This window comes from Perissodus microlepis, chromosome 17 (assembly GCF_051167445.1).
Source record: "Perissodus microlepis isolate ML-2025 ecotype Zambia chromosome 17, ASM5116744v1, whole genome shotgun sequence".
NCBI lineage: Eukaryota > Metazoa > Chordata > Actinopteri > Cichliformes > Cichlidae > Perissodus > Perissodus microlepis.
In genome coordinates, this window is record NC_140477.1 from 38,326,905 (window position 1) to 38,342,991 (window position 16,087).

Below are 16,087 nucleotides of genomic sequence, written 5' to 3' on the forward strand. Positions count from 1 at the left end.
GGTACTGCACAGTGGTGGTCCATAGAGGAAGTGGGAAGAACAGAAAAAAAGAAAGTGTTATCGGTGCATGTGTGAGTTCAGGGTGGTTATGGCTTTGGGGAAGAAACTGTTTTTGAGTCTGTGGGTTTTTGTGCTGATGCACCTGCAGCGCTTCCCTGAGGGAAGCAGGCTGAACATGTTGAAACCAGGGTGGGAGCTGTCCTTGATAATGCTTGCTGCTCTGCTGAGGCAGCGGGAGGAATGAATGTCCATCAGGGAGGGGAGAGGGCAGCCGATGATCTTCTGTGCTGTCTTGACCACACTCTGAAGCCTCACTCTATCCGCCTTGGTGCAGCTGCCGTACCATACCGTGATGCAGTAGGTTAGCAGGCTCTCAATGGACGAGCGGTACAAGGTCAGCAGCAGGTTGGAGTTCAGCTTGTACTCCCTGAGGACTCTCAGGAAGCGCAGCCGCTGTTGGGCCTTCTTGACGACCGCGGAGATGTTGTCTGTCCAGGAGATGTCAGCAGAGATGAGGACACCAAGGAACAGGAAGGTGTGGACCCTCTCCCCACACTCCCCGTTGATGTAAAGGGGGGCCAAGTCAGTGCTGTGTCTCCTGAAGTCAACAATGAGCTCTTTGGTTTTCTTAGTGTTCAGTGGCAGGTTGTTTTCTGAACACCAGGCTGCCAGCTTCAAGAAGAACGCCGAGTTCGGCAAAGCTCCAGTCCAAGGAGTCACGGTGAGGAACATGGTGCATGGAGATGTAACCATGTGGGCGGCTGCTTATTAGAGTTACCCTAACATCAGATTGTGTTTGTAAATGATGACATGGTGGAGCAGTGGTCTTCTTTTCTATCTGGACTTTCCTTGTTCTCCACTGGCCTGCATCGGTCCAAAGACATGCATGTTGGGTTAAATAATCTAAACTGGTTGTGTCAGTCTGCCTGTGATGGAGTGCTGACCTGGCCAAGGTGTCAGATTTATTATGAAAGAAGGTTCTGGATTGTTGATAATCTCGTCTGTGAGCCAAAGAAGCTCACAAAGTACATCTTATATGAGATTTACCAACTGTATGCTTATCATCAGCTAATCTACCGGGCCATGGCTGAGTTTGGCTTCCTGGCCTGCAAACAAATGCTGTGCTCAGTTTCTGGAGCAATCCCACTTGTACACCAAATGATGCTCATGTTCCTTTGGAGAGAACACTGAGAAATGAGCCGACTGGTGTTTCGGTGTGATGAACTGTGTAGAGAAGAAAACCCTGCCATGTAAAAGAAGAGGAGGAGATACTAGTGTAGAAAAGTACTCAAGTAAAAGTTGAAGTACTGATTGAACTTTTTTACTCAAGTAAAAGTGAAAAAGTACCGACTCTGAAAAGTAATTAAAATATGAAAGTAAAAGTAGCTCCTTAAAGAAAATTATTATCACCTATAAGTATGCAAAGCTAACAAATACAAACTTTATTTCAGTCTACATTGCAATAACTATTTCCTGTTGCCTCCATTGTAGAGGGGGCTTTGCCACAACTGACAATAATTTCTATTGAGAGTACAGCAAACAGCAAACTCACCTGTTTGTCCTGCACCAACCTGCAGCCTTTAAATAACACAGTTAGTCTGCCTCAGTTTGTTTAGCAGCAGTTTTATGAACAAACATCATGTGACGCGTACACTTGCTCTCGTTGTGCCAAAACAAAAGGCACGGGGGTCCACTTAAACCCCCGACCGTGGCACATGGTTTTGGCTCTTTCATCTCTTTTTACGTGGCATCTCCTGGTGATTAATACATAAACAGGATTTCCTCTCATGTGTTTCTGTTTAGGCTCAAATCAGTTTGATGTTCGGAGGCTCGCAGTGACGTGAAATAATAACTCCTCTCAAACACCTTAATCCAAAGTAATGAGCCTGTTTTAAAAATGTGCCTGTCATTGAAATAAGATTTTGTGTTCCAGTCCGCCCTCCCTGGCCTGGTGGACCAGAAGGAGATCACGGCAGCTCTCAGACAGTGTAACTACGACCCCGATGAGGTCATCTCCGTCTACCACACCATGTTTGGAGATATCCTCCTGCAGGCCCCCCCAGGAGGAAATCACAACTATCATGACCTCAACTCAGGTACTGCACTGCAGTGGTTTGTATCATATCTATCTAATAGACTCCAGTTTGTGCATGTAAATGGAGAGTCCTCTTCACACACTGAGGTTAATTATGGAGTTCCACAGGGTTCAGTGCTAGGACCAATTCTGTTTACATTATACATGCTTCCCTTAGGCAGCATCATTAGAAGACATAGCATACATTTACACTGCTATGCAGATGACACCCAGCTCTATCTGTCCATGAAGCCAGATAACACACACCAATTAGTTAAACTGCAGGAATGTCTTAAAGACATAAAGACCTGGATGGCCGCTAACTTTCTGCTTCTTAATTCAGATCAAACTGAGGTTATTGTACTCGGCCCCTGAAAATCTTAGAAATATGGTATCTAACCAGATTCTTACTCTGGATGGCATTACCTTGGCCTCCAGTAACACTGTGAGGAACCTTGGAGTCATTTTTGACCAGGACATGTCCTTCAACGCACATATTAAACAAATATGTAAGACTGCTTTCTTCCATTTGCGCAACATCTCTAAAATTAGAAATATCCTGTCTCAGAGTGACGCTGAAAAACTAGTTCATGCATTTATTACTTCCAGGCTGGACGACTGTAATTCATTATTATCAGGAAGTCCTAAAAACTCCCTGAAAAGCCTTCAGCTAATCCAAAATGCTGCAGCAAGAGTCCTGACAGGGACTAGAAGGAGAGAGCATATTTCTCCTGTTTTGGCTTCCCTTCATTGGCTTCCTGTTAAGTCCAGAATTGAATTCAAAATCCTGCTCCTCACATACAAGGTCTTAAATAATCAGGCCCCATCTTATCTTAATGACCTTGTAGCACCATATCACCCTATTAGAGCACTTCGCTCTCGCTCTGCAGGCCTACTTGTTGTTCCTAGAGTATTTAACAGTAGAATGGGAGGCAGAGCCTTCAGTTTTCAGGCCCCTCTTCTGTGGAACCAGCTTCCAGTTTGGATTCAGGAGACAGAAACTATCTCTACTTTTAAGATTAGGCTTCAAACTTTCCTTTTTGCTAAAGCATATAGTTAGGGCTGGACCAGGTGACCCTGAATCCTCCCTTAGTTATGCTGCAATAGACGTAGGCTGCCGGGGGATTCCCATGATGCATTGAGTTTTTCCTTTCCAGTCACCTTTCTCACTCACTATGTATTAATAGACCTCTCTGCATTGAATCATATCTGTTATTAACCTCTGTCTCTCTTCCACAGCATGTCTTTATCCTGTCTTCCTTCTCTCACCCCAACCGGTCGCAGCAGATGGCCCCGCCCCTCCCTGAGCCTGGTTCTGCCGGAGGTTTCTTCCTGTTAAAAGGGAGTTTTTCCTTCCCACTGTCGCCAAAGTGCTTGCTCATAGGGGGTCATATGATTGTTGGGTTTTTCTCTGTATCTATGAAGCGCCTTGAGGCGACTTTTGTTGTGATTTGGCGCTATATAAATAAAATTGAATTGAATTGAATTGAACTCCTTCAGGTTGGCAACTTTCTTTTGGAGAGTGGAAAGATCACAAGATTACTCCATTCGTGCTCTCACCTACAACGCTTGCATCGGCTCAGCTGGTTTTTCACCCAGTCAGTAATGGCCTAAATCTTTGGAACAACCCTGATCCTAGCTATCTGAAGTCCGCTATCTGACTGATGTTGTTCAGCACCTGAATCAGAAGCTCGCCGAGGCCAAGGCTGACAAGCAGGAGCTCCGGGAGAAGATCCGATCCCTCCTGTACCGCCGAGCTTCTCCAGTCCCACCTGTCAAACCTGTCATCAAGCCTGCTGTGGACATCGGCCAATTGCACCAGATGAGCCGGCTGACCGGGAGCTGATCGTCTCAAACAAGCACCTTTGCTCTGTAGTTCACCTGGCACTTGCTGACATTAAGAACCACCTGGGGCAGTTCGAGGGTCCTCTGGGGAAGTTGGCTCAAGTGGAACACACAAACTTACGATTTCAGACAGGAGCTCCTCCCTCAGTCATGCCTATTTTTAAACAATACAGAAGCAGCCAGTGGTTGGCCTACTGACACTCAACTGGAAATCCATTTCAACCACATCTTAAAGATAAATGCTCAAAAAGTAGAAGATGAAACCTGCACAGCAGTTTCATTCCTGTACGAGCTTTTCTGTTTGCAGGTAGCTGAACATTCGATACAAAGAGACGGATGCTCTCTGAACACAAACTCTTACTTTAGATTGCTTGCTGGTGATCTGGGGGAGGTTAAGAGGTTAGATTATATTACAGTGTCTATGTTAATTAACAGAAAACTTAGCAGTTAAAAGCAATCCTGCATATTATTAAATACCACAGCTCTGTCATTAATTTTCCCACCGGGAAGGTTTGTTTTTGATCGTTAATGTGCTCTAGATTTTAATGAAGCCTGGGCACTAACGAGCGCTTGGCCCTCGCAGCACTCAGCTTATTAACGTTGATTGGTTTGTCATTTTTGTTTAATGCCTCATAAACAAATTAGCATGACGTTTCATTTGACGATCCAAAAAATCCAAGCAGCAAACCTCGGATGGTCGACTGTCGGTCATGCTGTCTTTTTTTCTAGCCAGCATTAATTATCTGCAGATTTTGTCCCTGCTCTCTGCAGGAAGTCGTGTTTGCAGGAACTCTGCCTGTGATAACTTCCTGTGCGGATGGATATAACGTCTGTATTTTGGCGTATGGACAGACGGGCTCAGGGAAGACATACACCATGATGGGCAGCAAGGAAAACCCGGGAGTCAACATCAGGTCAGCCTTTCTCAGTAGGAACATTCTGTATCTACATTCAGTTTAGTGCTTCAGGTTCTCTACAAGATCTTAGAACAAAGCACCAAAACGCAGCTGTAACCTGAGAAGGTTTATTTACAGATCTGCATGTGAAGCATGGCCGTTAGAACCTGTTCAAAGGTTTAAAAATAATCTGCCGCACAAGATGTAGACGACCGTGTTTAAGAGTTTGAACAGAACCTCAGAGGATTCAATAAAAGCAGCATAAAACAGGACTGTTCTGTGTGGTCAGTCAGATAAATTCATGAAAACTCGCTGGAGAACAGTCCGAAACCTCATGGTGACAAAAAGACCCAACAAAGGCTGAGATGTCTGCACTGATGTCTGCATCACCAAGATGGCGCTGGAGTGACGGCAGCCTTTCCAAGTAGCTCTGCAACACCGCACCTTTTCTTAACTTTAACTTTTTTTAGACTAGGCTTTCAAACTTTATTTCACCTTCCTCTAGTTACTCTACTTATACCTCTTAGATATAGCGATACAAGATGGATAATATATAATACTTAATATATATAATATAATAATATTATATATGCAGCCAGACCCTTCTCCAAAAGACGGCAGAAGGGAGCGGCTGGGCTGAAGAGTAAACTTTTAAAAGTCAGTACTGAATATTATGTCACTTATTTATGTGCGAATGTTTAATAATGAAGAACATTAAAACATTACTGTTGGTCACATGTCGGCAAAGTTATGTGACATTAGTGATGTTTGTACTTTCAGCCATAACTTGGTTTTGAAGCCTCTACTTCTAAATATGGTAAATGGCCTGTATTTGTATAGCGCTTTACTAGTCCCTAAGGACCCCAAAGCGCTTTACACATTCAGTCATCCACCCATTCACACACTGGTGATGGCAGCTACATTGTAGCCACAGCCACCCTGGGGCGCACTGACAGAGGCGAGGCTGCCGGACACTGGCGCCACCGGGCCCTCTGACCACCACCAGTAGGCAACAGGTGAAGTGTCTCGCCCAAAGACACAACGATCGAGACTGTCCAACCCGGGGCTCGAACCGGCAACCTTCTGATTACAAGGCGAACTCCCAACTCTTGAGCCACGATCGCCCCATATATAAATATATGTAGTCGACCTTAATCTTACAGAGAATGTGATGATTTCATGGATAATTAAAGTCAGTCATATATCCACAAACACAACAAGCTGAAAGTCAGTGATGCTGCTCGGTTTGCAGTCCTGAATATCACGGCACAAGCAGGATTCACTGCACTGTTAATGTCAGCTGTGTTATATTGCTGCCTCTGCTCGGTGGTGTCGAGCCAAACGGACTTTAACGTGTGTTTGAACGAGCTGACGGTTCACTCGTTAAGCTGAAAGAAAGATGCTTTAATCACAGCAGTCACACATGTGTCCACTGGACCATCTGGGAACTCTTCTTGTTTACACTCGTAATAACACAAACACTAAATCCTGCTTCTCTGTGCTGTTGTGTAGCAGTGTGTACACCTGAGACTGTCACCTGTCTGTCTGTCCTGCACTCTCTCTCTGTTTCTTTCGCTCTGATTGTGGAATAAAAGTATGAACATGTGTTTATAAGTTACACTTGTGTTTGAATCCTGCAGCTTCTCACACATTTGATTTCCATGTGTGACGACTGCAAGTGTCCAGAGTGAGGACAGACTGAGGGACCCACTGCTGCACATCATCTGTGAGGCTTTGCAGCCCTGATGATCCACCAGGACAAACTCAGCAGTGTGTGAGGGAGAGGAGGAGGAAGAGCCAGCAGCAGCTGACAGATGGAGAGAATAGACAGACTGTTCCCTGTTTGTGAAGGACTGCTAGGAAAGTTTAACATCACTGTCTGTCCTGAATCAGTCTTATTAGGTAATGTTCAAATAATGTGATCATCCAGTGTTTTCAGTGTGGGAGAAAGTACTCAGGGCCTTCAAGTTACACACTATGAAAGGCAGCAACAAGTTTAATGTTCAGAAACCTAAAGTCTGTATCAGCAGCAGAATGGAGCTAAAAATAAATGTTTGTTTCAGTTCTACGAAGCTTTGAGTATTTTGGATCAGTAGCTGCTGTGTTTGTTGCATCATATTGCTGTAATTGTTTATATGCTTTATATATTCTGAGCTAAGTTGATCTATAGTGTTACATCATATTCCATAAGGATGTTATGTGTTTGTAGACTTTCTGCCCAGTTTGACCCATTTAGCAGAAGTCAGCCTGTTTAAGGCTCTGATATCTATTCTGTGTGACTTAAAGCAGTTATGACATGGTCTGATTTTCTCCCCCAATAAAGGAATATTTCATATATCAGTCGACTCTTCATTCTATCAGACACAGTTATCACAGCTCGTACATTTGCTTTTTACACATATGTGTAAGCATTGAGCCAAATTTAGTAATGCCAACAAATTAAACAAACAATATTTGTTACATAATACATCTATAGATACACTGTCAAAGATACTTGTCTTTGAGTGAAGATTTAGTCAAGTCAAGTTTATTTATAAAGCACATTTAAAAACAACCGAGGCTGACCAAAGTGCTGTACAATAAAATACAAATATAAAATACAATAAAACACAAATACATAAAACACCTCACTGATAAAACAATAGATTAAAACAATAAGTTAAACCTTGCTAAAGGCCAATGAGAAGAGGTGAGTTTTAAGAGCAGTTTTAAAGGTTCCTAGGCTTGTGGAGAATCTGATGTGAGGAGGTAAACTGTTCCACAGTCTGGGTGCAGCCACAGCAAAAGCCCTCTCTCCCCTAGTCTTTAGTCTGTACCTGGGAACATCTAAAAGCATCAGGTCTGCTGACCTCAAAGATCTCCTGGGGCGGTAAATGCTAAGAAGCTCCGCCAGGTAAGGAGGTGCAGTACCGTTAAGAACCTTAAAAACCAGCAGTAAAATTTTAAAATCAATCCTAAAAGCAACTGGGAGCCAGTGGAGAGAGCAGAGGACCGGAGTGATGTGGTCTCTCTTTTTGGAGCCGGTCAGCATGCGAGCAGCAGCGTTCTGCACCAGTTGGAGGCGATGCAGACAGGAACGATCTAAACCAGCATAAAGGGAGTTACAGTAGTCCAGCCGTGAAGTAATAAAAGCATGGACCACCCTTTCTAGATCGTTCCTGGACAGGTAGGACTTGACTTTAGCTAAAATACGTAGATGATAAAAAGATCCCTTGACTACGGAGCTGATTTGTTTATCAAATTTAAAAGCACTGTCAAAAGTAACACCGAGGCTCTTAATGGAGGAAGTACATTCGGAAGTTAGGGGTCCCATAAAATCAAGGGAAAGGTTGGGGTCTTTAGGAAGCCCAAACACAAGGACTTCATTTAAGGTGATAGGAAATATAAATAACTGCAACTTGAATCTCTGACCCAGAGTTCAAGCTCACTGCTGTAATATATCCTGTAATATATATATATCATAATAATCTGACAATACTATAATATTGGCCATATTATATTTACATTACCACAGTGAGATGACTTTAGTCTCATGAACAACATCAGCTAATTGTTATTTACTAACTAATCTTAAATGAGTGTTCAGCACAGAAATGAAGCCCAACAATCATGTTTTACAGTCCTGTGGTCTCAGCCTCAGATACTCAACTAATCAAAGTGATGTCATGACAAAAATGAATGACCAACAAAACATTTTTCTCCTTCATTTCTGTCAAACAAAGCCGTATGACACGTTTCTCGCGGTTAGTATCATGGTTGCTAGGCAACCTGAACAGCACGACGAAGGCTAGACCGTCCCATTTCACAAGCCTCTCACTTCCGCACTTCTCGTACTTATAGTACGCACCGTACGTAGTACGCGTGCGGTCGCTGGATTGGGACACAGCCTGGGCCTGCCAGAGTCAGAAATGAGGATAAAACAGGAAGTTTGACAGCAGTGAGTTCCTGCAGCGACCTCTCGTTTCTCTCCTCAGTGCTGCACGTTCGTGAACGTGAGCCCGGACGCGAAGGACGCGGTGGAAACTCTGAGCGCGCTGCAGTTCGGCTCCACCATACGGCAGGTGTCGCTCGGCAACGCGACGCAGAAAAACAACAGAAACGCCAAGTAGGACAGATGTTTCAGGCACGAGAAGTCCCTGGACTTTTTGAGGGGACAACAACAACAACAATAATAACAATGTGCAGTAAAACATACACTCATTCGTTTCATTTATCAAGTTCCTGTGTTGTGTTGTTTGTGTTGGGAGTGAGCTGGAGGGCGGGGTGGGCTGCTTTTAAGCAGGTAAAGCACTTTGTGCTACATCTTTGTATGAAAAGTGCTTTATAAATAAAGATTGATTGATTGTGCGTAGTGCCGACGCGGGACAGTTTCCAATTGTGTAGTACTGTTGTTCCTAGTGTGACTCTGCAATGACTATAAAGAGTTCTCTCGTCTTCTCTTGACGATGAGCTGCTCGTCCACCACAGCACTGAATCCAGCTCAGTTACAAGTTACAAAAGAAAATCATTTTTACTCGAGTAATAAAATTCATATTCAAGAAAACGCATGTTTCAGCTTCATTGCACGAGGCAGAGCAATTACGTTTCAGCGGACATCACGGCGTCCGCGTGTCCAGCTGTGGAGAGGACTCTTCTTTTAAACTTTCTTATCTTTACTGAGTAGAGACGTACAGGAAATAGTTGAGAGGGAAAGACCACGGGCCGGACTCAAACCCGTGCCGCTGCGTTCCAGCCATGTGGGATGTGGTCACCGTGAGCTGAGCTCAGCCGACGTCAGAGACGACTTTGAGTCAAACGTATGACACGTGTCCGTCTGTGGTCCTAGCTGCTGCCTCCTCGCTCCTTCAGCAGCTGCTTGAGGACGCTGGACTGTTTCAGCGCTCTCAGGTTAGAGATGTCCTCCGCGATGACCGGGATCTCCTCGCCGCGATGCTCCTCGTCACCGTCGCCTTCCTCGCTGTCAGAGAGCGTGCACAGGAGAGCGCCGTTCTCGTACGTGGGGAAGTAATACCTGCGGAGCGAGACGAAGTTTAGTGCTCAGGCTCAAATTAGTCCCAACTTAAAAAAGGACGCCATTTTCATCAGCTGATAAAAATACTCCAAATGAAGTGTAAACATCTGTGGCGTTGACCACGTTCATCAGCAGCTGTACGCCAGCTTTAAAGCCCGCGCTCTCATTGGTTAATTCTGCGGATCACAGGCGCTTCGTTAAACCTACTGCGGCTGGTCCCAGGCGGACATCTCTGGCAGTTTCATCACGTGACCTTCAGCCGCGATGTGACGCAGGGCGTCCGCCCGGCAGTCGAACATCCGCCTGCAGCCGTAGCAGCGGCTCTGATGGATCTGCCGCCGGATGAAGTTCACCAGTTTGACCTGCTGGTAGAACTTGAGGTCTGAGGGAGGACAGAACATTAGAAACACTCAGAAGGAAGAAATAGAAGAAAACTGCGCTCGAATTACCACAGAGACTTCACTCACTGAGCTCGGTCTTAAGGAGGTGGAAGCCGTGAGCCTCCCGCAAAACAATCACGAAACAGAAAGATGTCAGGGTCACGCAACGCCGCGACGCTCGTTACAGACTTCATAAATAACAAAACCAGAAAGCAGAGAGAAACTTTTCTGCCTCTCAGGTAAACTCGTCACTCGTGAGCAGAGTCACGTTTGGGAAACTGGTTCTAACTTTAAACCAGAACGTTTAATCAACGACAAAAATCTGACTGCAGTCGACGTCGAATCCTAGATTTTATTTATTGTTCACCAGTGTTAAGTCTAATTGTTGAATGTTGTCATCGTGTTTCTTAAATTTGTAAGGTCTGAGTTCAATCTATAGGATCAAGACGTTCCTTTGTCTCTGACCTCTCCAGCCACTCTGTGCTGGGGGAGCTTTTATTGCAGATGCATCCTGACAGATCTGTTTCTTCTGTTGTAAGCTTCCTGCTTTTATGATCCTTTTGGTCAGCAGGAGGTCTCTCACACACACACACTGCCTTGTCTTAGAACCATTGGGGGGTTTTACGGTGGGAGGTGCTTGTGTTGTATTGTGTATTGTAACTGTGATGTCAATAAATAGCTACGGGGACAGCTGCTCTTTGAAGGATTTCGGGCCCGAGACAGGTTAGGAGCGTGACCTCCAAGAGCTGGTTCTTGACCAAAGACTTCCCTCGTTAGCGAGTGAAAAAGCGGTTGAAGATGTTCTGTTATGTCTTGTTTTCTTCATGATGAATAAGTCTCTAAACTAGCGGGGCCTGTGGAAACACAGACCCAACAACGAGGAAACATTTTTATTTGCTTGTTAAAGTTTTGACAATCATGTATTTATTTGGAAACTTTTCAAAATAAAAGGCGCTTCATTTTAAAAGCTCTTCAGCTTCGGTCCATCTGTGTGTGAGGGCACTTTTTGAGTAAAATCCATGTTTTGTGCTTACGATGGATTCATGTGTTTGCAGAGACCTCAGGAAGCAGATCGTTTCCTGTTAGTGTGCACTGTCTCCGTTCTCCCAGAATCCTTTGCAGAATCGTTTCAGGGATGAAACGCAGAAAACGATATTTTCCTTCTCTGAAACTTCTACGTTCCCGTACCTTCATATGCGCGTGGATCTGCTCCAACGTCTCCGATTGGTGATCACAGAACAGACACACCGCAGAGACCGGATGAGCCTGCCAGTCCGACCAATCACTGCGGACGATGCGGAGATGAAACGAGCAGACTGAAAGCATTCACGCAGGATCAGAGGAGGAGTAGGAAGCGGACTTGATTTAAACTTTTGTATCCAGGCTGACACAGTAAATAAGAATATTCTCAGGAGGGACAACCCGAGGTTCAGTATCTGGGATCGAGCCGGGGATCAAACCTCCAACCTTTCGCTGTACCTCCTGATCCACAGCTACCCCGAGCTCACAGCACCTGGTTCAGCACCTGGTTAGCGCTGGAGATCAAGCGTGCTCAGACTGGTGATGTCGTGTTGGTTTAAAATAAACGTTACACCCACTAACTGCACCATCTGGTGGTAAAAACTGGTATTACACGCAAGTGCAGCCCGGCCCGGTTTTTGCCTTTAACACGACACAGAGCAGTCTGTATGACATGAATCAGGACACTTTAGTTAATGCCGTCCTCACAGAGCTACATGAGGATACTTACTCATCCTCATCATCCGCCAGCTCACGGTCATCTTCGCTTTGCACCTCCTCCCACGTTTTTCCCAGTTCCTGACAGGACAGGAGGGACGCTTTAAAATCAGAACAATACATTCAGGTAGTGCGTTTGCTTCTACAGAACTGCTTCGTTTATCCTGACGTGGAAGCGTGTGGCGAGTGTGTCGCTGGGCTTTACCAGGTAGTTGATGACGTAGAAGCGGTCGTACTCGTGGTTTTTGGCGCTGATGCGGCGGTGAGCTTTTTTCCTCATGTGATCCTTCAGCGTGGTTTTATCTCGAAACTTTTTCTCGCAGTACAGACACTGCAGACTGAAGCGAGGGCAGCAAAATGAAAAGGCGCGCGAAGCAAAACAAAACTTAACGCTGTGAATAAAAAGCAACGATTAGCGTACCTGTCCAGTTTGTCCTGCAGCGTGTCGAGGAACTCGCTGCAGTAGACGATGTTGTCCGGCAGTCCGATGCTGAAGGAATGCTCTCTGGCCATGTGGTTCAGCAGAGACGACCTGGAAACAGCACGTGGAGCCATTTTTAATAAACAAAAGAAAACATCAGCTGACATCATCACTGTTAGCACTGCGCTGCAGTCCTTTGGGCTTCGTCCAGAAGTTCCCATTTGGACAAGACTTCAAGATCCACGCAGCGTGCCCATAGTGGCAGACAGAGGGAAGCAGCCTCTCTCGCCATGGGCCGCTGCATGTCCAAATGTGAGGAGACCCGGAGCGGACACGGGTTATGTCTCTCGGCGTCCTCCCACAAGGAGCTGGAGGTGGTGCCTGTGCAGAGGGAGGCCGAGCATCTGCGAACCAACACAGTGACTGAAAATGGATGGATGGAAGCTTAACTGGAGGTAAAGACACAGATCCACACAAGAACTGTGGTAAACACCAGTGAGAAGCCAGTCACACCTTCATGCCATTCATGAACCAGCGCACACCTGCACAGGTCTGAGACCTGACCCTTAGCAGAAGAGGAAGAAGGATGAGGAGCTGCACTGGTCTCAGATCAGCTTCTTGGTTCAGGTTCAGACATGTCACTGAATGATGTTTATGGAATTATGCCTCAAAGCAGCTTTTTGGGGGTTGGATCATAAGAGGATGACTACAGGAAGCAAAGAAGCTTTAAGTCACATGATTTCAGGAAGCTCTACCTTCTGTCTGCTTTAATCTAACACACGTGAGGTTTCCAGGACTGATGGGAATCCTGCGGCGCTTTACCTGTTTCCCGTGAACTCTTCGCTGCAGAACATGCAGAGACGATGGAAGCTGCTGTCGTCTCGCTCCTTCGGCTGCTGCTCCAGGACCTCCTCCTGTGGGAGCACAGAAGAAGAGCTCAGAGGAATTCTTCAGAAAACTACCTCAGAGTGCTCAGATATTTAAAGTGCAGAGCTTACAACGACACAAAGCGTGTAAAATCATCACTCAAATCTGCAATTTTTCTGATTTTTCCTGATTTTCAGACTTTGCCTCAAAATAAAGTTTAAAAGAAACGAAACTTCCAGCAGCACAAGATTCACTCAGGATGCTCCGAGTGTCACGTCTCCTCACCAGTCGTTTCTGCTGCAGCTTCTCTCGGAGGACTCTGTCTTCTGGAAGGACGTCACACAGCAGGAAGTAGTCCTCCTGCTCCTCTGTCAGGTCAGCGAGGAAGAAGAGTTTTTAATGAGTCATTAATCAGAGCTGGAGGAAGTGTACGTGGTTCACTTTGAAAGGTCAGGTCCTCTGTGGGTTTGAGTGAACTCACCGACTGGGCCCGTGGAGTTGGTTTTGATGACGCTGCAGAAATCTGTGACCGGCTGCTCGAGGAATCTGCCCTTCCAGTACAGCAAGTACCTGATGGAGGAAACTCGTCAGTAAAAACCGCAGCCGACTCACAGCCAGGTTTACCGGCGCACAGAAACACTTCGTCACGGTTCATAAAAGCAGCACACTAACAGGCGTGGACATGCTGGACTTGTTGTATATATGTATACTTGTAAGGTAAGGGTTTCCCCCCATCACCCCAAATAATTACAGTAAGTCTTTGGTGAAATGATCGAGTTCCAAATGCTAAAAACATCCAAACGTGTTCCCGAGAGTTAAACGAGTGAGCCGGAGCATGTGTGGCTCGCACTTTGGGACGTCTGCGATGAGTTTGACGTCGGCGATGACAAGCTTGTGCTCCATCAGCAGGTGTCTGAGGAGGACGTCTTTCTGCGGCGGTGGGACGGACTCAGAGCAGAACAGGCAGACCAGCGGCTCGGAGCCGGGACATTGAACACCGGGAGGGCTGGAGGTGTCAGCCGGCTGCTCAGGGAAACACACAGCGGCTCCAGAATGCTGTCCTTACCTGAGAAAGCAGAAGAGAGACTACACCTTATATACCACACACACACTCTACTCCAGACCAGGTGAGTCAAAACCAAGCGGAAGCGAGAATGTACAGCCTGGCATGAAGAAGCATTTCCCTCTGATCTACAAAAATCTGTCTGTATACAATTATTTTCATCACCCGTGGGGACAAAACTATGATCTAAAAGTTAAAAAAATTAATTAATTAATTAAGTAAATAACTCATTAATCGAGCTCAGACTTTACACGCTGTTAAATCCTGAATAAACTTCACAGCTGTCAGACTGAGTGTACTGACTGAATATAGAGATTGCTGTATAATCAGAGTTAGCAGCCCAGCTATTTCCTAGCCTGCTAGCTTAGCCGGGCGGTTTCCCGCCTGCTTTTCTGATTTTTTTTTTAGCCTTTTTTCTGCTGATTGTGAATTCCCACAGACTCGGAGAGTCACCGACACCCAAAGCTTTGCACGCAGACCACCAGATATCAGCATTAAAGCCGCGGACACGTTTAAAAAGTCACACTTACCGTCTTTACTCGGCTCGCTGGCGGCCATGTCTGGTGTCACGTGGTGCAAATAACACAAATCGAACCAATCGGAGGCCGTAAAATGCCAACGAAGCGCCTTCGCGGACCCCCGGTAAAACACGAATTAGAAAAGGTGCATTCAAGTGGTTCAAGGAAATATGAAAACTTAAGTTTCGAAAGCTGAAGGTTAATTAATGTGAATGAAGTTGACTAACATGTAACATTGGACGTTGTTGCATATATATAGCAAAGAATATAAATCACATGAACACTCAGATCCTCAAGATATACCTGAGAGTGTTCTCTGAACATGAAAGTTTAGTGTTCATAAATCCCCATTTACAGGGAGTGCAGAATTATTAGGCAAATGAGTATTTTGTCCACATCATCCTCTTCATGCATGTTGTCTTACTCCAAGCTGTATAGGCTCGAAAGCCTACTACCAATTAAGCATATTAGGTGATGTGCATCTCTGTAATGAGAAGGGGTGTGGTCTAATGACATCAACACCCTATATCAGGTGTGCATAATTATTAGGCAACTTCCTTTCCTTTGGCAAAACTTGGCACAGGACTTGACAGGCTCAGAAAAGTCAAAAATAGTGAGATATCTTGCAGAGGGATGCAGCAGTCTCAAAATTGCAAAGCTTCTGAAGCGTGATCATCGAACAATCAAGCGTTTCATTCAAAATAGTCAACAGGGTCGCAAGAAGCGTGTGGAAAAACCAAGGCGCAAAATAACTGCCCATGAACTGAGAAAAGTCAAGCGTGCAGCTGCCAAGATGCCACTTGCCACCAGTTTGGCCATATTTCAGAGCTGCAACATCACTGGAGTGCCCAAAAGCACAAGGTGTGCAATACTCAGAGACATGGCCAAGGTAAGAAAGGCTGAAAGACGACCACCACTGAACAAGACACACAAGCTGAAACGTCAAGACTGGGCCAAGAAATATCTCAAGACTGATTTTTCTAAGGTTTTATGGACTGATGAAATGAGAGTGAGTCTTGATGGGCCAGATGGATGGGCCCGTGGCTGGATTGGTAAAGGGCAGAGAGCTCCAGTCCGACTCAGACGCCAGCAAGGTGGAGGTGGAGTACTGGTTTGGGCTGGTATCATCAAAGATGAGCTTGTGGGGCCTTTTCGGGTTGAGGATGGAGTCAAGCTCAACTCCCAGTCCTACTGCCAGTTTCTGGAAGACACCTTCTTCAAGCAGTGGTACAGGAAGAAGTCTGCATCCTTCAAGAAAAACATGATTTTCATGCA

At 45.6% G+C, this 16,087-nt stretch overlaps 1 protein-coding gene and 1 pseudogene across 12 annotated transcripts in view; one reads left to right on the top strand and one right to left on the bottom strand.

Moving 5' to 3' along the window:
* LOC146370095 (general transcription factor II-I repeat domain-containing protein 2-like) overlaps positions 1–7,152 on the top strand; it is a 37,127-nt gene extending 29,975 nt beyond the window's left edge. For 8 of the 12 annotated variants that reach the window (XR_014797444.1, XR_014797445.1, XR_014797446.1 and 5 more), the window contains 3 exons: positions 1,934–2,096; positions 3,314–4,833; positions 6,456–7,152. Coding sequence is in view for 3 of the 12 variants with exons in the window: in XM_084911014.1 (XP_084767140.1) it covers positions 1,934–2,096; positions 3,314–3,381 (231 nt within the window). In the remaining 9 variants the exon portion in view is untranslated. The remainder of the gene's footprint in view (positions 1–1,933; positions 2,097–3,313; positions 4,834–6,455) is intronic. The other 4 variants (XM_084911009.1, XM_084911016.1, XM_084911015.1 and 1 more) reach the window with 2 other exon arrangements.
* Positions 7,153–7,320: 168 nt separating this feature from the next.
* LOC146370097 (zinc finger protein 277-like) lies at positions 7,321–15,645 on the bottom strand (annotated as a pseudogene).
* Between the last annotated feature and the right edge of the window lie 442 nt (positions 15,646–16,087).